We start from the raw sequence: 24,729 nt of genomic DNA, 5'->3' as shown, positions 1-24,729 counted from the left end.
ACCGTGTGTGAGACTTACTGAAACGTTTAATCCCACGTAACCTGCGCATCCCTGTGCCGGGAATCCCGGAGCCTGCATCCCAGCAGCCACAAGCTGGTGCTTCTCAACCTTCTGTAAGCTTTTGCAGTTCCCTCTCCACGGCTTGCACAAAAGCTGGGAAATGCTGATCCAGGAGGCAGAAGCGGATGAAGGGCCCCAGCTCCTGGGTGCTCCACACCGGGTGCCAGGGCGCAGGGGGCAGCTCAAGGTTCTTGTTCAGCACAGACTGGGGAAGTAAAAACCAAAGGGTTGTGCTAATGCAGGACAGAAAAGGTGTAGTAACGTTTACGTAGTTAAAGGTAAGTGAAAGGTAGGTAGGTAAGTTAAATGTAGGTAAAGGTAAGTGCAGCTACATCAAGGTTTTTTTTGGTATTTAATAAAGATGCATCTGCCAGGTTATTTATGCTGTTTGGATCCTTTCAGTCGGGTCAGATTTCTCCAAGTAATTTTATCTCTATAGGGTTTTTTTCTCTGTCTTATTTTCTTCCCTAGTTCCCTGGGCTTCCTCTCAAAGATCCACTCCATGTTAAGAGAATAGGATCTGGTACAAAGCATGTGTGCTGCCACTTGAATTGTGTGAGGGTAACCAAGTGTGCAGTGCAAAGCTCTTTGTTTAGCGAGAATTCCAGACTGGGTTGGGTTGGGAGAGACCTTAAACCTGATCTAGTTACCAACCCCCTGCCACGGGCAGGAACACCTTCCACTAGAGCAGGTTGCTCCCAGCCCTGTCCAACCTGGCTTTGGTCGCTTTTAGAAGTAAATTAGGGGGCTTTTAAGAATCCTTTCCATGCAGATTTAACCACCTCCTCCTGTTTTTCCCTTGGTGGTGGGCAAAGTACGTCCCCACTCAGCCTCTGGCTTTCTCTACCCATCTGCACTGAAGCCATTAAGTTACGGATGCATTTTGGACACTTTGGGAGAGCAGAAACAAAGACAATCGTGGATGTGTTGCTTTCCCCATGAGGTAAGTGTGATGTACAGAGGGAGTTAGTGATCAAGGTGAATAGTTCTGGTATCAGAGGAAATTCCCAATGCTGCTTAATCTGTGCCTGGCTTTAAAAAACTTCACATGCTTAGTTTGGCCTCTTTTTTTGATGTGCTGAGCCAAGCTTCTGCTGCTTGAACCCAAAACAGCACAAGACAACTGGCAGATGGACCAGGCCCACTGGTGCCTGGAACACAATGGGGAGGCAAACAAAACTCTGTAGCAAAAATATGATCTTAGTGTTGGTTCACATCCCAGGATTGTTCTTCTGGTGGAGAAAAAGATCTTTCAAGATTGTTGAGATATATTTTTAAATAAAAGAGAATGTTTAAAGCCGGTGCTTCTGCCAGCTTCCTGAAGTGGTGGGAATGGAGATCCTGAACTCCAGCACATCCCAGAGCACCAGCTAAAAGCCTGTTTGATGTGAAGAAGTTCAGCCTTTCACAAAGCTTGTGTGGGTCAGGGCTTGAAGCACAGTTGTGTTAAGTTGACTTAAGTAGTAGAGGGACAAGTAAAGGAGGATGTAGTAAAGCTACTACACCACAATCATCTTGTGCTGGGGAATAAAGTGAGAGATAGATGAATGTGTGTAGTAAATACAGGCCTCGGGCAGAAGGCTTTGTTTGAAGTGGGTATCATCTCTTGTCTTGCACAGGGACCACAGAAAAGCAGTTTTTATGAGCTTGAGTTGTTTGTAATGGTGGTTTACAAGCTCTAGTATTGCCTTGTAAAGCAGAGACTGGTCATGAAAAAGACAGCTGCTAAAGGCCAACTGCCTTGTTTGATCCCTCTGGCTCAGTGCTGCACTCTTGCTGCATTGTATAAGGACAGTACCAAAGCTACTGGGAATGGAACAGCAGGGCATGTAATACAGCTCTCACTGCTGAGGAGGGCACAGCAAGCTGCCTTCTCAAAATAGAGGTGTTTATAAAAGGCTTTTTTTTGGGTTTAAAAGATGACAGATTTGTAGTAAGAGCACAGGAATTGTCCCTTAATACTACTGATGAGAAGAAATGTTGAGCTGATCGTGCTCTGAATGTGGAAGAAGGGTAAAAAAGATCCATTGAAGCAACTGCACAAAACCAGGTGAAAAAGTTGAGTTTTCTCAGTCATCTGATTCTGTTCTGTCCCAAATTCACAGAAAAGAAACGAGTTAATTCCACTTATTCCTGAACAGAGTTTAAGCCTGGATTTGTCCCTGAGGCTGTTAATGTCATTGGGGGATCTGGGCTCAGAAAAGGCTCTAGGGAGCCTTATTGCAGCCCCAGTGCCTAAAGGAGCTACAAGAAACCTGGAGAGGGGCTTTGGACAAGGGCCTGTAGGGACAGGCCAAGGGCAATGGCTTGAACCTGCCAGAGGGGAGACTGAGATGAGCTCTTAGGCAGAAGCTCTTCCCTGTGAGGGTGCTGAGGCGCTGGCACAGGGTGCCCAGAGAAGCTGTGGCTGCCCCATCCCTGGCAGTGTTCAAGGCCAGGTTGGACACAGGGGCTTGGAGCAAGCTGCTCTAGTGGAGGGGGTCCCAGCCTGTGTGAGGGGATTGGAGCTGGAAGAGCTTTAAGGTCCCTTCCAAGCCAAACTAGTCTGGAATTCTATGACTGATGTTTCCAGATTTAAGCTATGACTGCTGATGTCATTTCTGCCGTAAAGAGAATGACAAAGCCACTTATTTGGATGTGACATCTTGGGTGTTTGCTCTCAGTGTGTGGTTCGTTCTTATGCAAATGGCATAATGACACCATGAAATACCTGGGTTTGCAGCTTATTTCCTAGCTCTGGATGAGTTTTGTTGGTATAGGTGATGGCATCCTGATGTTCGGTGAAGGCTGGTGTTGATGGAATGTGAGATACCTCGAGCTCTTTCCATGCCCAAGAGATTCAGGTACAGGGTGTAAATGTTAGTTGTATTGTTTTTGCTTTACCTGGGCGAGCTGTGGTACAGATCTTCTTTCTCCAAGGCCTGCACAGGAATCTGGTAGAGGCTCATCTGGCTAGAAAATGTCAAATGCAAATAAGGGCTTGTTACCAAGCAGAGTGTGGGTATGTGCAAGAAGGGAAGTAGTTCCATTTTTAGAGATAACAGGGAGAGAATGTGCTCAGCTACCTTCTGCAGTAAAAGGCAGCTTGTTCTGGAACCTGAATGCACATCTGCTCAAGTCTTTACACATGAAAGACGGTGAAGTAATGGGCCTGCCGTTAACCTGTCATGTCTGAGCTAAGATCAATTTGAAACTGCTTTCTGGAAGTGAGTTTCAAGCGGCTGTGCAGGAACACTCACTAGGAGCGTGCTTTTTTCCTTCCCATGGGCCACATCACTGAAAAGATGCTTGAAGCTGTCAGTTCTATTTTCTGAGTGAAGTTTTCAGTCTAACCTCTGGAGCAAGAGTTACTCATCCCAACAGTATGACTGCTGGGCTTCTGCTACCAAATGCTTTCTTTACCTTCCATTCTTTGCTTTAGCTTATCAGGAAATGAGCAAAGCCCAAAGTATAGGTAATCTGCTTGAAGAACAAACAGTATATCATCACTATCAGCTGTTGAAGGCCTCCCTTGTGCCTTCCTGGAAATGGTGAGAGCCAAATTGACACTTTCTCTACTAAATATGATTTTACTGCCTGGTAGAGTAGGATCTTCCTAGATTACACCATGAAAATGATGTAGCTGAAAGCTTTGACATTCCTTTTTCCAGGCTCAGTCTCAGTCCTGATATTTTTATCCTGTATCCAAGAGCTTTCCTGGCTAAGTTAGTGCAGGGATGTTTTTAGAGCTGGTAAATGTGATCCTCTGGATACCCAAGAGAGCATATATTTAAGAGGTAGTCATCCTCAGAAACACTCTCTGTCTTTTGCCTTTCCCATTTACCTGGAGTCTTTGTCTTGGAAAATGGAAACACTCAGTTTGTACCCAAAATTGCTTTCAAATGTGTCAGGTTAAGATCAAATTGCTCCAATTGTATATTTACTTAATGGCTCTGATCCTGTACCCTGTATAATACATCTGAAAGTGCCAGGTTCCCAGTAGCCTTTGCTGGAATCTACACTGATGGAATTGTAGATGTGGGGGTTTTGGCAACTATTCAGCTCTCCTCTGCTGCTATTTATTAACCTCAGCAGAAACCACCTTGATCTTTCACCAAACCTGAGTGGGAATTGGTAATTCCCCATATTGGTATTCCCAAATAACTACTACTTGGCTGGAGCATTTGCAGCTGTTTCTTTTAATGGTTACTAACTTCCTCGGTTTGTCTGAGTCCTGCATAATTCGTTCTCTTCGTTTCCCTAATGAAGTGTAAGTTCAAACCCCAGAGCAAAGATTTTACCCTATATATGAATCCCATCCCGTCTGCATGCTGATATTCTTCCTGTGATCACATGAACTGCATACTGATTTTCGTTCTTGGTGACCTCTTGGAGGCCAAAATGAGAGAATTAATAATGCTCTGAGATAACTTACAGTAAGCTTGAAGAGCTCGAACCACTTTTGAGCATTGTTAACTTCTTTGAGGTAGGCTAAGAAATGGGAAGATGGTGGCTGGCTTCAGCAGCTCACCTCCTGAATAACTCTCTCTCTCTAGGTTTCCCTGCAGGATATTTGGGTTTCCCAACTCATTTCATAGAGATGGTCTCATAGTTGCAAAAAAACTTTGCTTAGAAGTCAGATTTGCCACAGATCTAACACTAAGGGTTAATTATTTTTCTGTCTGTATGTTGTTGGTTAGTTACTGCCTGTAGTAGCAATGCATTTAGTTCAGCGTTCCTCACCTGGCTGTCACCGTAGGCCAGCTGACTGAAGCTGCGATAGAGCTGCTGGCTTTGCTCCTCGGTTCCTTGCACTGGCACGTACTCTGTGAGTTTCTGAACACAACTCCAGCAGTTTGCCAGCATCTCTTCCTTTGAATCACCACCGAACTGAACACGAAACATGCGGCCTTCATTCTGAAACCAAAGAGAAAAGAAAGGAATCCCCTCAAAATGATTTAATTCAATTCCTATTTGGTAGTTAGGAAGAAGGTGATCCATGCTGTGTTCTCTGCACCAACTTTAAAGCACAGAAACAAGTTTTCCCTGCTCTATCTTCATTATTCCCAGCAGCTAAACCAGACTGATTCCCAGTTTGAAAATCAGTTAAAACCAGTCCAAACTGGTGAGTAAGACCATTTACCAACTAACTGAAGGTCTAGCCAAGTCAGAAAACCTTGCCATGACATGAGTTTTTACGTGTATAGCAGGGAAATAAAGTTCTTCCTGCTGCAGCAAGTAGTGTCCTACATGGACAGGATATGCCAGCTCTTGAAGAGTTATTTGTGACAACAAATGAAATGACATTAAAGTAAGTGGAAGCTAAACTGAAAGTTCTGGGAATAGTGTGTTCCAGTTTGGATTTATGTTACTGTCTGTGCCAAAGCTTTACCAGCCTACCTGGGCTGCCTCTGTGTAGCCAAACAGGTAAATTCAGTTTAGCACTCTACCTGAATGCTGCTGTTCCTTGAAGAGATGCTAACCCAGCAGACTGGGAGCACAAGACACTCCAATGCATTACTCCAAATAGTGAAATAATACTGGAAAATAAAAATAAGAGGTAGCTCTGACATCCAACCCCACGTTTTAGCTTGTGATGCTGTACCATAAATTTTAGGTACATGAGGTTCAGGAAATGGCACTGAAAATGGAGGACTGAAGAGTATGTCATGCATGGTAAGAATGTCCTATGTGCACTCAACTGATCGAAGACAGATGCGTATTGAATGCTTTGGTTAAGGAGTGAGTTAATGGGACTTTTGGTTTGATTTTGAGGTTTCAAATGTAAACCACAGGCAAAGTGCTAGAAAAGAAGCATGTTTTCCTTGGACTGAGCCAGCTTATTCAAGTCTTCATCCTTCTGTGGCGTAAACATGAAAACCTTTTTATAATGCCTACACATGCTGCTAGATGACATGAGTACAAGCATATCTTTCATGTTACAGGCTTCATCTCACAGGTAAGCCAGCTCTTGATGACAGCCTTTATGTTTCTATGCATGTTATTTTAAGATGCTTGTATTGCATGAAGTGATTTTGGGGCAGTGTAAGCAAAAAAGCTTGTCTCAGTGCCTTTCAAAGGGAAAAAGCTAACTGGAACTGGAGCACTCATTTTACCAGTGCGTGGTTACATTACCTCTAACTGAGATGTCAGCTGGGTCAGACTGACATAGCTAAGACCTGTGTGTGGGAGTGCCAAGTGGTGAATTCTCATTGAAATGACAGGGATCTTGCGTCTTCATTTGAATTCCTCCTGGAGACTTTCAGAGAACACTTGCTTTGGTTAGCCCTGCAAGCCCCAAATCACTTTTCAGTCCAAGGTGTTCGTGTTGCCCTCTGCTATTCCACAAAGACTACTGAATACTTAAGACTGCAGTTTATAAACACCAGTAGACTTTGTAAATTTAACACTTTTCCTTTATGGAAAGAGAGGGAATGCTCAAATTCAGCTATGATGATGCCAAGTTTTAGCATAAACGGAGTACTGGGCAGTAACACCTGAACCATACAAGGGCTGAAGTATTAAAGAACCTGGAGGCCACTTAGATGAGGTAAGAGGTCACTAGAGATGGAGCTGCACAAAGGGCAGTGGCAGCCACACAAGGCAAGTGTAAGACACAAGGTGCATCTGTGTTTGGCTTTGGAATTACACACTCGTGTGCTCCGCTGAATAAAGCTTCCACTAGTACAGCTGATCTGCAACACAGATCTTCTCTACAGATCTTGTTCCTTCAAGTGTATCAACACTAAGCTTCTCCAAAGAGAGTTTATAAACTCCTGCTAGCTAAGAGTCCACAGTGCCCTATTAAAACCACATTTCTTAAGTAATCAGTAAGCTTCACTACCAGTGTAATGTAATGACTTGTAAAAGCAAGAGGTACAAGGTAAATCAGAAATGAGAGTCATATTTAGTTGCCCATGCTCCTTATTTGCTCTGTGCACTCAGATACAGCAACCGGTTTTTGGAAACCCTGTGCTCCTCTGCTTGAATCAGCTTTGATTCTTCCCTTACTTAGGTTTAGCAGGGATAGGATGTAAAGCCTTACACAGTGTGGCTGCTTCCTGAAACACGTTGTTGAAGATCAGCACAGGAGTTATATGCACAGATGTCCCTTAAGAAATCACTTCAGCTACAATTTAGGATACAAAGCAGAGGAACTGTATGATAGGACCAGTGCAGTGCCACTAAATGCAGTTTGTCATGTGAATTTATGATAAGTAAGCATTAAGATGCACAAAAATAAGACTCTTGCTATCCCTCCTTTTTTGCACTGTCCCTCAGAGCTTTGTTTCAGCCTCACACTGATTGTGCTGTTCATTTCTCTTTATTTCTTGTGAGATGCAGCAGAATCCCTTAACGCTGTGCTGGGGAACTGGTTCTTGGCACTGGAGAGGCAACTGATGATGCACTGACTGAGCAGAAGTATGACTGCAACTGCTCAATAGTCAACTTCAGTGAGATCCACTTTTTATAAGCATCTGACAAAAATCAGAGGGCCAAGGTGGTTTAGGCTCACGCAAGCACAGCCCATGGATTTAAAATGGTTTCAGGTATTTATGAACTTTCTACAGGCATCATCAGATGAAGCTGATTCTGAAATGAGTCCCTCCTTACATTTGAACAACGTATGTTATGCCTCACATTGGCTTTTTTTCTTGCAGTTCACAAGGCATTGCCCCATCTGCAAACTGTATTGTTTGGTTTGTAACATCCTCTGAAGAAATCTCTGTGCATCTTTAAAACAGAAATCAGGTAAAAGATCAAAATACAACTCAAAGGAATTGTTACAGTTTTCAGCTATTCTGGATATTGCTGTTCTCTGTCATTACAATAACACAGCCTGTACCTGAGCTCCTGTCAGGGGAATGCCAGAACATCTCTGATAATTGAGCTATTTTTATGCCCTAATAGCTCTGGGAATGGGGGAAAGAGTTAAAACCGGTCTTAGCAACTACTGAACAAGGGGCTCAACATGTTCCAGAATTCCTGTTTCTGGCTTAGAGATGAGTTCTCTTGTCAAGAGAGAATTAAGCTGGAGGCAGCTGTCTCTGCTGAAACAACAAAGCCTCTTAGAAACTATCATGGAAGAAAGGAGAACTCATTTGAAACTGCTTCAGTGCTTAGTATAGATGAAATGAAACTTCTCAGGGTTCATCTAAGAACCAAGAAAACTGGGATTTATAAGCAGGCTCGTAACAAGCAAGTGCCATTTAATTAAAGGCTTTTCTTGAGATCTGAAGGGAAGATCAGAAACCCAGGTTCCTTCACGGCCCTGAAGCACCAGCCTGCCAGTACTGTGCCAGCATCAGGGGCCACAGCATGGCTGAATAACTGTTTGTTTAGATACTTCATTTGCCAAACTGAAGTGTGACTCAGAACTGTGTTAGCTAAGAGGGACCCTTCATCAGGGACTGTAATGATAGGACAAGGGGTGATGGGTTCAAACTGAAACAGGGGAGTTCAGGCTAGATATAAGGAGGAAGTTCTTTACTGTGAGGGTGCCCAGAGAAGCTGTGGCTGCCCCAGTGTTCAAGGCCAGGTTGGATGGGGCTTGGAGCAAGCTGCTCTAGCGGAAGGTGTCACTGCCCTTGTCAGGGGGTTGGAACTGGATGATTTTAAGGTCCTTTCCAACCCAAACCAGGCTAGGATTCTATTAGAAATACTAAACCCAACTGTGCTTACCTTGGCCTGTGCATGAAGGAGCAGGCAGTCTGCTTTCCTGACTATCTTTAGCCACTTGTGGGAATCAATCAGTGAGAAACCTTCCTGCAATAAAGCAGAACACAAACGGCTCACAGAGCAAACATGCACCACTCAGAAGTCCACACTTGTTATGTGAGGGAATTTAACCCCTAATGAAGATGAGTCACCTGCATCTGTGCAACTTCTGTATCTGTAAAACAATTACCAGCATGTCATTTTTAAACAAACAAGGGATCGAATCTGTAGCTCCAGTTCCAACGTTGTCAATTATGTTCTAATTTTCATATATACTTTACATTTAAATTGGTGCATGTGATGGAAGTCTCCATGAAATGCACAATAAAACAGCCACAACGGAGCTTGAAATCCTTCCTCATCCCGTGAAGTTGCCCGAGAGGGCAGCAGAGGGCAGGCAAACCTGGGGAATGGGCTCGCAGTCGGTTTAGTTGCTGCCCAGAGGCATTTCCTCCAGATGGCATTCAGGTAAACAAGAAGCAGCTTTGATCGCTTGATGAAGATGTCTTTATATGCCGGTTGCAGTAACTGTCAGTCTCTCCCAACAAGATGGACTGCTCAGCACTGTGAAAATACCTTGGGAAGCTGAAAACATGAGATAAAAATGGCAAGGCAATGGACTGTGTCTCCCAAGGTACCTTCCATGGACTGCCACATAGACATTAGTTAGAAAAGTCGGGGAGAGAGGGGCAAAACCCAAATTTAAGGGCAGGGAGGAAATCACTTATTTGTTTTATCTGAACTTTTAATGCCTTCAATGACCATGGCTTATTGCATAGGCTGCTTTTCCTACATGTCCTGAGGGTCAGAAACCACAAGCCATGTCCACCCTGGACCGCCTGCAGTGTATTTTTGCAAGTTACTACATATCTGCCACAGGTCCAGGCAGGGAAACCATCTGCCTTTCTATTTTGGTACAAGAAGTCACCTCAGGCACTGCTGGCACTGGCTTTATAGTCTCATGGAGCAATCATGTGTAGATTTATAATTGAAATTCTACAGAGAATGTCTAGAAAGCATTGAAGATTGATGTTTTGCTAGAGAAGCAAAGCGGATCACAGGCATGAGGCTGCTCAGACACCAGCTACAACAGACTCGACTGGTAAGGCAGCAAATTCTGAGGTTCATAGGTCAGTGAATTCAGAGCAACAAGAAAGAAGAGCACAAAAACCCTGTCCCTTGTTGCTTTGTGTGAAGCTGAGAGGATCTCTGCCAACATCCAGGAGCTAAGTGTGCCGTAGATCCTGGCAAATGCATGGTGATACATTGAGATTATGGTCCATTTCTGCCTTTCTAGAGGTAATGAACTGGCTCTAAATCTGCTCTGGATGTATGCACTGGCAAAGGAAATAGTAGTATCCCTCCAGACTGCTGCTCCACCAGGCTGACAGAAATACAGAGCACACAGCTGCTGTGGCACTGTTCTTGGGCAGGCAGCATCCAGAGCTGCTTCACATTCCGAGTTGGGCTTTGCTCAGCAGCATTGCCATGAGCAAAGACAGATGGCAGTGTAAGACTGATGAGGAATACAGACCAAAAGGCAGCCTAGAAGTGGGCAGAAGACATAAAATGTTTCCAATATGAGGAGAGAAATGGCAGGGCTTTTCTACGTGTGATCTGATGTAGATACTCATTCTCCAGGATCATACTTGTAAGAACCCTGTATTAAAAGAAAACAGTTTCCTACATCTCTGATAAAAACCTAAGTTGCTCAGAGGAAGGACCCTAAGAGGAATTAAGCTGAAGCAGGAAACAAGCACAAGACCTTTCCCAAATCTTTCAGAAGCAGGCAAGATGCAATCCCACCATACATGAGGTAGGGAAGGCAATGCTGCTGCTCTAGCCTGCCAACCAGCTAGTCCAGCATTAACTGGGAGATACTTTTGTTCTGATTACACATTTCAGCATTCCAAGAGCTGCTGGGTGCTGAGGCCTGTGGTTCTGGAAGGTGCTGTGTGTTATTTATGAATATTGTTATTATTGTATCATTTAGAAACCCTGTGGTGCTGAATGACACAGGAACCTAGGAGCAGTCTGTTTCCTGCTAGATTGCAAGGCCTTTAGTCAAAGCCTACCTTAAGTAAGAATGCATATATATGTATATATATATATAAGAAATGTTAGTTATGTACCAGCTCAGCTCTGCTGCCTTCCATCAATCAGTTTGGATTCACTCATTTATGAGACGACTGTTTCCAAATGAAACTGAACTATGTGTAAGCAATACCTTAGGAGGAACTTTCTGCCACAAATGTTACAGACTCTGCCCTTAAATTACAACCAGTATTAAAAAAGACATACCCCAGCTGCCACGCACAGAGAGACACATTCACCAGCTTGGCTGCTACTTAATGGGCTCATGCAATGCAAATAGAATTTTGTTGTCAAGAGTTCCCAGTTCACCATGAATATAATACATACAGTGTATAATCTCCTGGATTAAGGAGTCACCTGGGTATCCCCCACCCTGGGAATATGCATGTGGAAGAAATGATGAGTTCAGCATGAGATCAAAGGAATTTTATTGTACGTATTAATAAATATCCTAGTGCATAGCTGACAGAATGGTCCTGTCTGCTAACTGAAGCAAGACTGCAGAAGACAAAAGCTGAAGGCCTCAGGCAAGAGCCCGCTTGCACCTTTCTGGTTCAGGCTTGGCAGCACCATGGCACACAATTTCCAGAAAACAGAGTGATCCTCTACTTCCAAAGGCCAGGCTCCATTTCCAGAGAGGTACCTGTGACACCTCCTTAATCCATTCATTTCCCCAGGTAAGCTCCCAAAACACAACTTAGGGAGCAAAACTAGCTTAGTAGCCCTCGCAGTGCCTCTGCAGGGAAAAAGAAGGGATTTGGGGAAAGCACTTTGCTGGGGAAGGGCAGGATCCTCTGCTCTCTGAGCACTCACCTGCAATACTGCACAAAACAATAGGGATGGCTGAAATGACCTGCTGCTTTCATCAGATGGAGATGGGTCCCCAGTGGGACCTGTCTAGGTTCCACTGTCCCATCCAGAGCTCTGCACCATGGGCCTGCTCACCACACTGAGGTACAGTGAGAAATGCTTTCAGAAACACTATTCACTGTCTAGGTTTAAAGTATGATTTGTTAAGTTACAAATATCAATGTTTTGGATCTCTAATAGTCTAGGTACTATTATTATTTAACATTTATACTGAATACCTTAACTTGTTCTTAGAAGTGACTAATTTGGCAGCAAAAGAACAGAAATATTATTTCCAGGTATCTACACAGTGTGGTTAATACATCTGATAAACATCTGCAGCAGAACAGAAATGCTGTACTTGAGAAGACTGTCAAGAGACAATAAAAATAAGGATATGAGAGCAGACAGTGTGAAAAAGCTTGTAAATTATCTTCAACTATTACATGGAACACTAAAGAGAAGGCAAAACTGAGATGCTTTGAGAAAACTTAAGCAAAATTGGAAAGCATGGTTACAAGTAAGTGTTTTGATGGTGACCTCTTTGATAGGGATTTAGTTATTAGTAAGTTGTTACAGTAAGAGCAACTGTGCATGCTTGATACTTGGCACATAGGTTATAATTCAAATTCTTGTATATATCTGAAAAATATTAACTCATTGCCTTCCCAACAGAGAATGAGAGTTGCCACTTTGCACTTCTAAAATGAAAAACTGCTTACTCTGTAAAAAAAATTAAAATTCTTCCTTTCATTAAGGATTGCAGAATAAAAATGTAATTCCAGCTTAAAGTTAGAACTTAATTCCTGATATGAAACATATATTTCCTTAGATCAATACCATACTTAAAACTCTAGGGTCATTAATGACTGCCGCTACTCTTTAGAAACTATTCTAATAGTTGGGTTCAGAAGAACTGGGGCAAGAGAAAATTAAAGATCAGGACCCTTTAAAACTCTTTACTGCTGCCAGTCACCAGTGCACAGCATCCCAGAATGGTTTGGGTTAAAGGGACCTTAAAGCTCATCCAGTTCCAACCCCTGCCATGGGCAGGGACACCTTCCACTAGAGCAGCTTGATCCAAGCCCCTGTGTCCAACCTGGCCTTGAACATTGCCAGGGATGAGGTAGCCACAGCTTCTCTGGGCACCCTGTGCCAGCGCCTCAGCACCCTCATGGGGAAGCACTTCCTTATATCTAGTCTAAATCTACAATAGGAATGCATCATTATACCAAACACAAATGGGGAAGCTAAGGCAGAAAAAATCATAGAATAGTTAGGGTTGGAAAGGACCTTAAGATCATCTAGTTCCAACCCCCCTGCCATGGGCAGGAACACCTCACACTAAACCATATCACCCAAGGCTTCATCCAGCCTGGCCTTGAACACTGCCAGGGATGGAGCATTCACAACCTCCCTGGGCAACCCATTCCAGTGCCTCACCACCCTCACAGTAAAGAACTTCCACCTTATATCCAATCTAAACTTCCCCTGTTTAAGTTTTAACCTGTTACCCCTTGCCCTGTCACTACAGTCCCTAATGAAGAGTCCCCCCCCTGCATCCCTATAGGCCCCCTTCAGACACTGGAAGGCTGCTATGAGGTCTCCACGCAGCCTTCTCTTCTCAAGGCTCAACAGCCCTAATGTTCTCAGCCTGTCTTCATACAGGAGGTGCTCCAGTCCCCTGATCATCCTTGTGACCTCCTCTGGACTTGTTCCAACAGTTCCATGTCCTTTTTATGTTGAGGACACCAGAACTGCACACAATGCTCCAGGTGAGGTCTCACAAGAGCAGAGTAGAGGGGCAGGATCACCTCCTTCGACCTGCTGGTCACGCTCCTTTGGATGCAGCCCAGGATACGGTTGCTTTCTGGGCTGTGAGCGCACACTGAAGCCGGCTCATGTTCATTTTCTCATCCACCAACACCCCCAAGTCCTTCTCTGCAGGGCTGCTCTGAATCTCTTCTCTGCCCAACCTGTAGCTGTGCCTGGGATTGCTCCGACCCAGGTGTAGGACCTTGCACTTGGCATGGTTAAACTTCATGAGGTTGGCATCAGCCCACCTCACAAGCGTGTCGAGGTCCCTCTGGATGGCATTCCTTCCCTCCAGGGTATCAACCGAACCACACAGCTCGGTGTCATCGGCAAACTTGCTGAGGGCGCGCTCAATCCCACTGTCCATGGCAGCGACAAAGATGTTGAACAAGACCGGTCCCAACACCGATCCCTGAGGGACCCCACTCATTATTGGTCTCCAGTTGGACATGGAGCCATTGACCACAACTCTTTGTGTGCGGCCATCCAGCCAATTCTTTATCCACCCAGTGGTCCATCCATCAAATTGATGTCTCTCCAATTTAGAGACAAGGAAGTCATGTGGGACAGTGTCGAACGCTTTGCACAAGTCCAGGTAGATGACATCAACTGCTCTACCCCTGTCCATCAGGTCTGTAGCCCCATCATAGAAGGCCACCAAATTGGTCAGGCAGGATTTCCCCTTAGTGAAGCCATGCTGGCTGTCACCAAGCACCTTGTTGATTTTCATGTGCCTTAGCATGCCTTCCAGGAGAATCTGCTCCAAGATTTTGCCAGGCACAGAGGTGAGACTGACTGCTCTGTAATTCCCTGGGTCATCCATTTTCCCCTTCTTGAAAATGGGGGTTATATTTCCCTTTTTCCAGTTGTCAGGAACTTCACCTGACTGCCATGATTTTTCAAATATGATGGCTTAGCCACTTCATTCACCAGCTCCTTCAGGACCTGCGGATGGATTTCATCAGGTCCCATGGACTTGTTCATGTTCAGGTTCTTAAGATGGTCTCGAACCAGATCCTCTCTTACAGCGGGCCCAAGGTCTTCATTCGCACAGTCCCTGCGTCTACCTTCCAAGAGCTGGGTGGGTTGATCAGAGCCTTTGCCAGTGAAGAATGAGGCAAAGAAGTCATTCAGAACCTCAGCTTTCTCCAAATCCTGGACAGCTAGTTCTCCCGATGGATACTCAGCGTGTCCAAAATAATCATGTCCACAGTACATGATTCCTTCTCCTTTTTCAGAGAGCAACCATAGGACTTTTAACAAAAAAACCAACCTTTCTCTTGCTTTGCAGTGTACAACCACTGAGCAGCATTAGCAATCTGCTCATTTCCCTGGTCTTCTGTCATATGTCCTCTTTTATTCCACAGGGACCTTCCTCTACCCAAGGCACTGTTGTGAATATCAGCTCAGGAATTTGGTGCATGAGGTTTCAGGTACTGCAAAGAAAGCTTTGAAACACCACAATGTCTGCTGCATGCCTGCCTAATTAATGAGTTAGAATCTACTGTATCCAGAGCACTGTTAGATTATTAGAAGCCACGAGGGGACCAGGAGGGCATGAAGGACATTTAGTGTACACTTTAAAAGATCAGGTCACAAATCAATTACTCTGGATTAATTTGATCCTATTAAATAAGTCCTCTTCACAATTGTAATTTGTTTAATTTGTAGGGTATGAAGAATGCCAGCACCAGGATTAATGGCATCAAATAAACCACCGAAATAGAATTCTCATGATGTACTGATTTGAAGGAGGGAAAGGAAAGAAGAGTTGTGGTAAACAGAACATGATGTATCATCTTGAGAGTATTGCCACAAATCTACAGAGATGCTGTGGAGATATTCCTGTAAAATTCCATTATTGACAGTATGCAAGTATAAGATTTTTATACCAGAAAATAGTCAGTGTGTCAGGTAACATTGCAGCAAAAACAGGCCCTAATAATATGTTATAGAGTTTAACTCCAAATGAAGAACTTTGTTTAAAAAACACCCCAACAAACAAATCACAACACCCTCTGATTTGCGTTACACCTTGGGGATTTTTGTTCCCTTTGCTCTCCGTTTCATGCAGTTGAGCACACAAGCAGATCGTATTTTTAAAGGAAAACAGTTGTTTCCTCATTAGGACAGTTTCAAGTATGTCTCTGGCAGCATCATGAAAGAACATCTGAAGTGATCTTGAACGTGTTCCCGTTCCCCAGAAGATTGCCCATTAAATTATGTGTTTTCTTTGAGCAGCTGATGGAAACACTGACCATGTCCACAGTTATTTGTTCTAGGAGCATGGAAGTACTTCAATGACCAGTTCTGGAGCATTCTCCAAAACTATGACACCTCACCATGTACAAGTGTACACAGCACAAGGTATTTTTACTAACCTACGTGGTTTATAAGTGCTGAGACTCAGTGCATACATTGTAGCATTCTTTTGGGCAAGAAAACAGTTATTTCAGCTTCCATTAGTATAAAGACTGCTAGAAGGGAATTCAGTAAATGTTCTATTATTTTGTTGCTCATGAAAATAATTCTGTAGTCTTCTGTATGTGCTAAAAAGAAAAATCAGTTCTTAGGATACGTAGCTATTTCTATTTTATAATATATTTATGGGATCATAGAAGAGTCATATTCTTACTTGACTCTAAAGAGCCATCATTCCTTAAGGGAAAGGCTTCTTAACATTCTTGCTGTAAGAAAATAAAAAGGACTAAGAATATATAAATACATCTATAACAGAGAAAATATTTTGGTATCAAGTCAGGAGCACTGGAATATTTTTCCTAAAATGGATCATGTTAATCCAACCAACAGTAAAACAAAGTTTTCCATTTCCACACAACTCTTTCACCTCAGTTTTGTGCAAATGGAGTTGTAGTGAACGTTGTACATAAATAAAAGACATCAAAGAGGATGATCTACTAAGTAACTAACTTGCACAAAAGGTATCTCATTATCACACTGACAGGAGAGAATGTTACAGGACATAGTTTATGTATTTTAGTATTTCATAAATCATCACTTGACATGAAAAAGGTTTGATGCAAGAACCACTCAACAATGCAATAAAAGATGCCTTTATCAAAACAAAAAGGTAGTTGTTGGAGCCATGCTCACTAGGAGAGCAAACCTTGGGAGCTACACTAGCATGTTAACTGTGAAGCTGCTCAGCACCAGCCCAGGCAACTGCTCACTGCAGAAGAATGAACAAAGAAAAGCTCTAAGTGAAATACAAAACTGCTGAAGTCTGGAAGTTCACAATTTCAGTAGGTGACTGATTGTACTTTTTCTGGACTTCTTAAAAAGCATCCACCCATGATACTATCAGCATAATGCAGAGCTTCCTGGCAGCTGAAAAGGTTCATCTTGGCTTGTGTAAGATGCACGTACCACTGAGAAAAAAAATGCACTCTGGCTTTTATCTGCCTAAAGAAAACAGAAGGTACCAACCAAGATAGTTTGCATTTACTGATGCACTGATTTTACTACATTCCTTGCTAATTATAAACCAGAAGAGATAAAAATCTATGTCATACTACAGTATTACCCAGTATAACAGCATCCAACTGATAAGCTTTCTTTGTTGGATGCTGGATAAAATCTTTCTTTTAAGAACTCTTACTTAGGACGGTTCATGTAGGAATTGTTGGGGTAGGGTGAGGGTCCCAGCTCTACCATGGCTGGGGCAGTAAAAAACCTAACAAAATAGGAACATTCACCACGGAATGAATTCTTGAATTTAGTCAGCAGTCCAGTTCATTCTGGGTTACTGTTAGAGGGGACAAATATCCCTTTATTATTGATCCATGGAAATTTGACAAAAATACAATATAGTTGTTCAAGTTGAGAAGGAAGTGGTGTCCCTGTGACACGGGTCTTGTGCCTTACTGCGTTCCTATGCAGAGGTACAAGGTACAAAGTTAACTGTTATCCAGTTCCCTCAAAACTAGGAGCCTGTAGTACATCAAAAGGTCTGAAAAGTGGGAATTAGGAGATAGATCAAAAGACTAGACATCAACAACTTAAAGGATGCAATTACTACATAGCAAGAAACAGTTCGGAAGGAATTTTGATGGGAGGCAGCACGTACATGGTGGAGAACACCTTGGCAATAAATAGCAGTAGTCTAGGCCCGCAAGTAGAAATTAGGATACACAGTAAACCCACAAGCTGAATCATTCCAACAATTGCAGCATTCTGTCAAACTTGATATATTCCCTCTGGAGCAGAAACTTGTGCATTATCCTCAGTGACAAAATGTCCATTAGAACAGACCCCCAGTGAGAGGATTTGGTCTGTGACAGATTCCAAAGAACTATATGTACTTAGTCGTGCAAAGCCTGTTTAAATATTGTGACAGGGTTCTGACAACTGACAGATGGAGGCTAGAGGGAGATAAAAACCAGTGCATTAACCATTTCTACATTCTGATTATGCTTACAGCAATAACCAGACAGCTCAATATTGCAACTTTTTTGTTACAGAGCATCTCAATGAGGAGTTTGTAACATTTCACCAGTGGCTTGCCCAATTCTAGCTGCTTTAAGTCAACTGGGAGCTGCTCTCAGCTGCTGGCCAACAATATCATGCTGGTGCTGGCTTTTCCCTGGGCATCACTGTCATGAAATGCATGGTTTAGGGTTGCTCAAAGAATAACCATCAAAGGTATTAGCCAAGAGCAGTTCTAGTATGATTTATAATGGCATGACTTAATTCAATGGCAACGTTCATGCTATTAGTTATTACATGGATGAAGTATGCAAAGGAAAAATCAAGGTAAAATCAAACTAAAAACAATTGATACAGGGACCAAGGAAGCAAAAGGTAAGGGAGACCCTCCACTAAACACGAGGCTCAGAGTAGACCCCCTCACTTTCTAAACTCCTGACTGAGTCTAGGTGCTGCTGGATCAATCTCGTCTTAGTCTCAGACTTGGTCAATGGCTTATATCTGAAGGGTTACAGATGTACCAGTTCACCATGGAGGGAAGTTTTACATGGTTTTTGTTTAGCAGCAGTTTGAAGGTTTAAGGATCTTATAAAGTGAGTCACTAGAATATATTATAGTTGCTGTAACAATCTATACACACATACAAACACATACATAAATACATATGAAAGTACCTGTAAATAATTTACTGGGGGGGACTTCAGTCCAGGGAAGGAGTGTTCCACGGCTGTCAGGGATAACCGATTATCCCCTTCTCACTTCCCACCTTGGTCAGGGAACAGGAGTCCTTGATAACAATCAGTGCCTCTTTCCTTAGCTGTGCAAGAGTTCCTAGCATGGTCAAGGAATGCTTCCCCATTCCCTCCAACTCATTACACAAAGGCCAAGTCCTGATGGAAATTCCTGAGATTGTAGAGCAGCCCAGAGGAAGGGACACACTTCTAGGAAGGTATATGCTCAAGGAACAAGCTAAGCAGATGTGCTGGACCAAACCCCTCAGAAACAGGAAACCTGACATAGTTCTGAAGATGCCTGCCCAGGTTCAGAACTAGCAAAGTGGGTATTTGCTAGGTTTTCAGTGAGTCAGGGATGCTTAAGAGGAACAGTGGGAGGACTGGAACTGTTTCAATCTCTGAGAAATACACAGGCATGGGGCATATTACACCAGCGCATTTCACACCAGTTTAGTTTTGTATTCACAGAACACACGTACAGCATGCTCCCAATTGCATGGACTTGAAGAAGTGCAACCAAAGGAGTTGTCAGTCAGGTTTTAAGATGCTTATGACAGCAGTTATGTGTAACTTTGATCATACACTTAGTAAAGTGGTGTTGGCCTTAAGGTTAGTATAGACACATTGTTAAAATAAATGTTTTAAGAAAACCAAGCCAACAAAGAAACAACTTTCTTTTTTGTTTTCTTTTAAACTCAGTATTCTATTTCAGTCACATTTACCACGTACATCTGTTCCACCTCTGTTCTGCTCTATTCTTTGCCTGTGATGGTTACTGCAATATATTAGTGTCTCTTAGAAGCTGAAACAGACCTGATCTCAGAAGTTCCTCATCCGGCATTTCAAGCAAGATAGCTGTCAGGAAGATTCACTAGCCACTAAACCTAAGAGCTGCAAGAAGTGCTTTTCTCAGCCAAGTCTTTATAAAGGTTTTCTTGTACTTCCTGAACTCATCCCTTATGACAGTATGTTTTTATCTGCCCATTGTCACTTGCCAGATTCAGCCTTTGCCAGGCACAGTCTTTGAAGGGCTAAAGCTTTCGTTGGTTCCTTTTTTGCTCTTTAGTTATTAAAACTTCCTTTCAGTTAGCTTGTTTGTGGTTATTTCAAGGACAAGGAATGTAAGTCTCCTAGTTACTAAACAGTTACAGCTGTGTGATAGGGATAATGCACCTCTCCTGGACCAGCTCCAGGAGAGATGCATTCTGCACCAATTGGTTCAAGCAGTATTTAGTAAGAAATGGCACCAAGTCTCATTTCAGTTGCATTTCTTTGAAATATGTGGATTTTCAATGACTCCCTTAACAGAACTGCTAAAATACTTTCCAGCTTCCATGTTTACCCTCATTCAAGAACATTCCAGGAACTTGCCCTCACTAAATATGTGAGCCAAATACCATGCCTTTTGTGAGGGGCACGCAAACTGACAGCCTTCCATTGGCTCATTTGTTATCTATTCAGCTTTCTTAACACATAGGCCAAAACCAATTAAGTGTATCCTTGGTTCTCCCTCTACAGTTACAAGATATTTCTGTAAGTCTGAGACCTCTTAAAAGGCACAGTAAAAATTAATTTATAAGCTAATACATATTTAAAGCAATACATATTTAAAGCTACAATATACTTTCTTATGCATTCTGTATTAAAAAACAAGTCTTTGTCGTCTTAATCGTGCCTTCCACCAGTTTGGACCTGCTTTCTAATATATTTATTAGCCAATTCTTACTTGTTACCATCACTCAGTATTGGTGATACACACTTAATTCCACTTTCCAGCACAGGTTTTCTCTGTCATGAAGAACAAACAAACTCCTGCTAGATGGAGTGTTTCTTTTAAGCTATTCGGTGTCATTGTGAAACCTTTACAGTTTAGTCATGCTTAAGTACAGACAAACCAGTTTACGCAGCTCTGGAGTTGTTATTTTGTCTTCATGGACGCCAGTTCTATGTTAGATCATATTGCCCAACATAGAAAAAAAACATACCCTTCGATAAACCAAATTATCAAACCCAAAATGCTAAACCAAACCCATTGGCAAGAAATTATCTGGATCGTACAGCAAATCTTATAGGCAATTTTTGTTATCTTTTTAATCTGTTTCATAAGTGCATTTTCTCTGTTTTCTTAGAATCATAGAATAGTTAGGGTTGGAAAGGACCTTAAGATCATCAAGTTACAACCCCCCTGCCATATCTAAACCATATCACCCAAGGCCTCGTCCAACCTGGCCTTGAACACCGCCAGGGATGGAGCATTCACAACCTCCTTGGGCAACCCATTCCAGTGCCTCACCACCCTCACAGGAAAGAATTTCCTCCTTAGATCCAATCTAAGCTTCCCCTGTTTAAGTTTTAACCTGTTACCCCTTGTCCTATCACTACAGTCCCTAGTGAAGAGTCCCTCTCCAGCATCCCTATAGGCCCCCTTCAGACACTGGAAGGCTGCTATGAGGTCTCCACGCAGCCTTCTCTTCTCGAGGCTCAACAGCCCCAACTTTCTCACCCTGTCTTCATACAGAAGGTGCTCCAGTCCCCTGATCATCCTTGTGGCCTCCTCTGGACTTGTTCCAACAGTTCCATGTCCTTTTTATGTTGAGGACACCAGAACTGCACACAATGCTCCAGGTGAGGTCTCACAAGAGCAGAGTGAGGGGCAGGATCACCTCCTTCGACCTGCTGGTCACGCTCCTTTTGATGCAGCCAAGGATACGGTTGTTTTCTGGGCTGTGAGCACACACTGAAGCCAGCTCATGTTCATTTTCTCATCCACCAACACCCCCAAGTACTTCTCTGCAGGGCTGCTCTGAATCTTAGGCAGAATCATGAAAAATCCCACATCTTTCAACATCAGCAGCACTTAGCATTACATCTTAATGTAGATCTTTTATAGCCCCAGAAAAAACCCTGTTCCTCAGTATGAAACAATGCATTTGGTATGATTCTGATAAACACAGAGAGAAAGCAGCCAAGCAGCCCAGGAGAATTACCATGAGCAAAATAAAAGTGGCGCTTTCTTTTCAGTGTGAGAGAACATGAGGCTGAGAAGGGAAATTAAGTTAATGCTGATGCTACCATGAAAGGAGAAATGTTTTTTATACGTGAGAAACTTACCAGTACAGTTCGCCCTTGGGAAATAAAGAAATGGCCAGATACAACCATGGTAAGGATAAGATGGCCTGATTCTTCATTTGATTCAAAAACCTGTTCAAAAACAAGAGAGACAAATTAGAACTCCAGCCTGGTAAGTGCAGAATCTCCTTTTTCCATTTCTAGTGCAAAATGAGAGGCTTCAAAGGTTATAATTTACCTCTCACTACTGCACCTTGTGCCACAGATTAGAGGCACATTTACCAACAGATTTAACTATTTTAAGCAACCACCTGGGTTCTTCCAACCTGATCTCTAGTTTTTAATACCACAGACCCCTGCTGAAGGAAGCAATAAACACCAGTGAAACACTATCACATCACTGATGCGTTCACATGAATAATTCATGAAGTAAAGTACCTCCGATGCCTGCATTAGCTCTGGACTTGCAGAAGTATACCTCACTTATTGCCGCTCGTCACGCAGCGGCCTGCTAGACCCCACCGAGTCAGCCACTGCCACCCCGTGCAGGCAGCCTCCCCCGCGCCGCCCCCCACCTTCCAAGAGGCGGCGTTCTGCCCTTCCTCATCGCGGTCCGCCGGGGGCAGGAATCGGCCGTAGCGCTTCAAGGGCCATGTTGTGGCGCTGCCGAGGAGGGAGGTGTCCCCCAGCGCAGAGCCCTGCCCCGGCTCGGAGCCGCGGCCCCCGCCCGCCGCCGCCGCCATCCCGGCCCTGAGGGGAGGTGGCTCTCCACAGCACGGCGCTGGCCGCCGGGGAAGCGGGTTTGAGCGGGAAGTAGGAGCCAATAGGAGGGGAGAAAGAGCGCGTGGGGGGGGGCCTCGTTCACCAATCAGCGGGCGGCAGAGAAACAAGAGCCAATGAGGTAGCGCGCTCGGGCTCACGCCGGGCCTTCTCTCAGTGATGGGTGAAGGCGGGCTGAGCTGATGTCGCTCCGCTCTCCTCAGTGGTGCTCCGTGCTGTGCTGTCTCCTCCTGTTCCTTTCCTTTCGAAGGTATTACTGCTCCAGGGGGAGCGAGCATGCTGCCTCCGCCTTTTCCTAGCACCCTCCAGGTGTACCGGTATGGTGGGGCCGAGGAAGAGAGCAAGCGTGGAGGCCGTGGCACATGCGGCCGCCATTTTGTGTGTTGTGAGAACCCGGCTGTGGAAGAGGGTCCCGATGGCGGCGTGCATCCTTCCTCAGCTGAAACGTGGTCAAGCCAAACTCAAAACTGCCGCTTCACTTCTTAAAGGTTGGACTTGATGATCTTAATGGCTTTTTACAACCTACTTGGTTCTGTGTGTGATAAACATAAATGTATTGGCTTTCACAAATCATAGGTGTGGTTAAGTGGGTATAACTACGAGTTTACAATTACAAAACTCGCTAAAGACACAAGACTAGACAATAAGTTAAAAAGGTTCAGATCTCTTGATCAGAGTTACATAGCAAAAGAATTTGTAAAGGTAAAGAAGGGGGGGAGCTTGATATAAGGTAAGCTAGTGCCTGGAAAAACATAGAGTTAAAGTACTTTTTTAGCTTAACTTGGGTTGTAGAAAGAGAACAATGTTTATGTTGTAAGTCTGTGGAATGCAGTGGCCCTGCTAAGCATGAATTAATTGTTTCACACTGGTCTTCTGAAGTGCCTTTAGTATTAAAGAACAATGTGTTGTAAGTCTGTGGTGACATAACAGGATTTAGTGGCCCCACTAAACGTGAATGAGTTCATCCTTCTACTTACCAGTTAGTTTAGAGACAGCCTCCCAAACATCTGCTAGCTTGGGGTACTCCTTGTCTGCCCATCCTGCAATAAATTTTGCAGCCAGGTCACACGGTTTTAAATCTTTGCTAGTTATCAGAATAATTACAGATATAGCTGGTTGTGTGATTGCTGGGGGGTCCAACTGTGCCAGAGGTGAAAAATACACTGTGAGGAAGACTGCTTACTTCATCCTCAAGACCCCTGCTCACAATCACCACAGAGCAGTGCGCAGACACCAAGAGAGGAGACTTGTGATAATAAATTCTTGAAGCTACTTATGATATCCCCCGCCTATATGCAGGAATTATGAATATATAACTAATGTAATACTGGAAGTATATAAACCTGTAACAAATGCTAATCACTTGTGCCTCTGGCTACGGTCATGTGCCCAGCGCTGTTGCTTTTGCTCTGTTGACTGTCCCTCAATAAAACCTTGTTATCTATGTATTTCACATATGATTCTTGGTGCAAGGCGCTGTTCTTGCTTCATAGAACTTCCAGTAGTGCTTTTGTGGTACCTGGAGTGGGATCTGTCAGAAAAGGGGCTCTCTTTTTTCAATGTGTATTGTATGTTGTTAGCCCAGGTTTATACAGCTGGATTAATAAATCACAGTTGCGCTTGCCTCCCTTCCTACTTTGCTTCCTTTCTGCTATTAGGTTGTTCCTAGAATTAGTTGTACTGCACTTTCTCTAGAAGAAAAAAATGGTACTGAAATGACACGGCAAGACTGCACTTATGTATTCCATTTATAGTAAATATCTTGATCCATTAACAATAAAACACCCTGTGCATTAGCGAGGCAAGGTCATTGAGGGGGCATGGAAGAGCCAGTTCCCATTCAGGAAGAGGTGCATGGGAGCCGACTGATCTGGACAGATTTAAGGATGCAGGGCACCACTAGCTGCCTTTAAACCATCTGCATGCTTGAGGGTATATGCCAGTAGCTTTGATCCTGGTTCTGAGCATTGCCTACTGCCAGCAGCTCATACCTGAGCACAGTGAAGTTTGTTAAGTATTCATGCTTCATAAATGAAACAGAACAAAGGAGTTTATGCTGTTTTTTAGCTTTGTTACCTTTATGGTTCGTATTTACAATGCTGGCTTGGCTGATAGGAAAAAGATTAAAGTGGAATGGAATAACTACTGTCTCATCTGAAAGAAAACCTTCAAGTACAAGGTTAAC

The 24,729-nt window shown here is 43.5% G+C and overlaps 1 protein-coding gene across 1 annotated transcript; it reads right to left on the bottom strand.

Annotated features, from left to right (window-relative positions):
* Positions 1 to 8: 8 nt before the first annotated feature.
* REC114 (REC114 meiotic recombination protein) lies at positions 9 to 22,822 on the bottom strand. Its single transcript, XM_062612048.1, has 6 exons — positions 22,340 to 22,822; positions 21,807 to 21,896; positions 8,722 to 8,805; positions 4,747 to 4,956; positions 2,944 to 3,012; positions 9 to 265 (listed from the first exon to the last, which is right to left on the bottom strand). Exons 1-6 carry the CDS (start codon positions 22,820 to 22,822, stop codon positions 104 to 106), a joined length of 1,098 nt encoding a protein of 365 aa, XP_062468032.1. The 3' UTR covers positions 9 to 103.
* Between the last annotated feature and the right edge of the window lie 1,907 nt (positions 22,823 to 24,729).

Source organism: Pezoporus occidentalis, unplaced genomic scaffold (genome assembly GCF_034315485.1).
Source record: "Pezoporus occidentalis ecotype Australia unplaced genomic scaffold, CSIRO_AGI_Poc_V1 ctg159, whole genome shotgun sequence".
NCBI lineage: Eukaryota > Metazoa > Chordata > Aves > Psittaciformes > Psittacidae > Pezoporus > Pezoporus occidentalis.
Note: the sequence above shows the minus strand (reverse complement) of the source record. Positions and strands in the feature narration are given on the sequence as shown.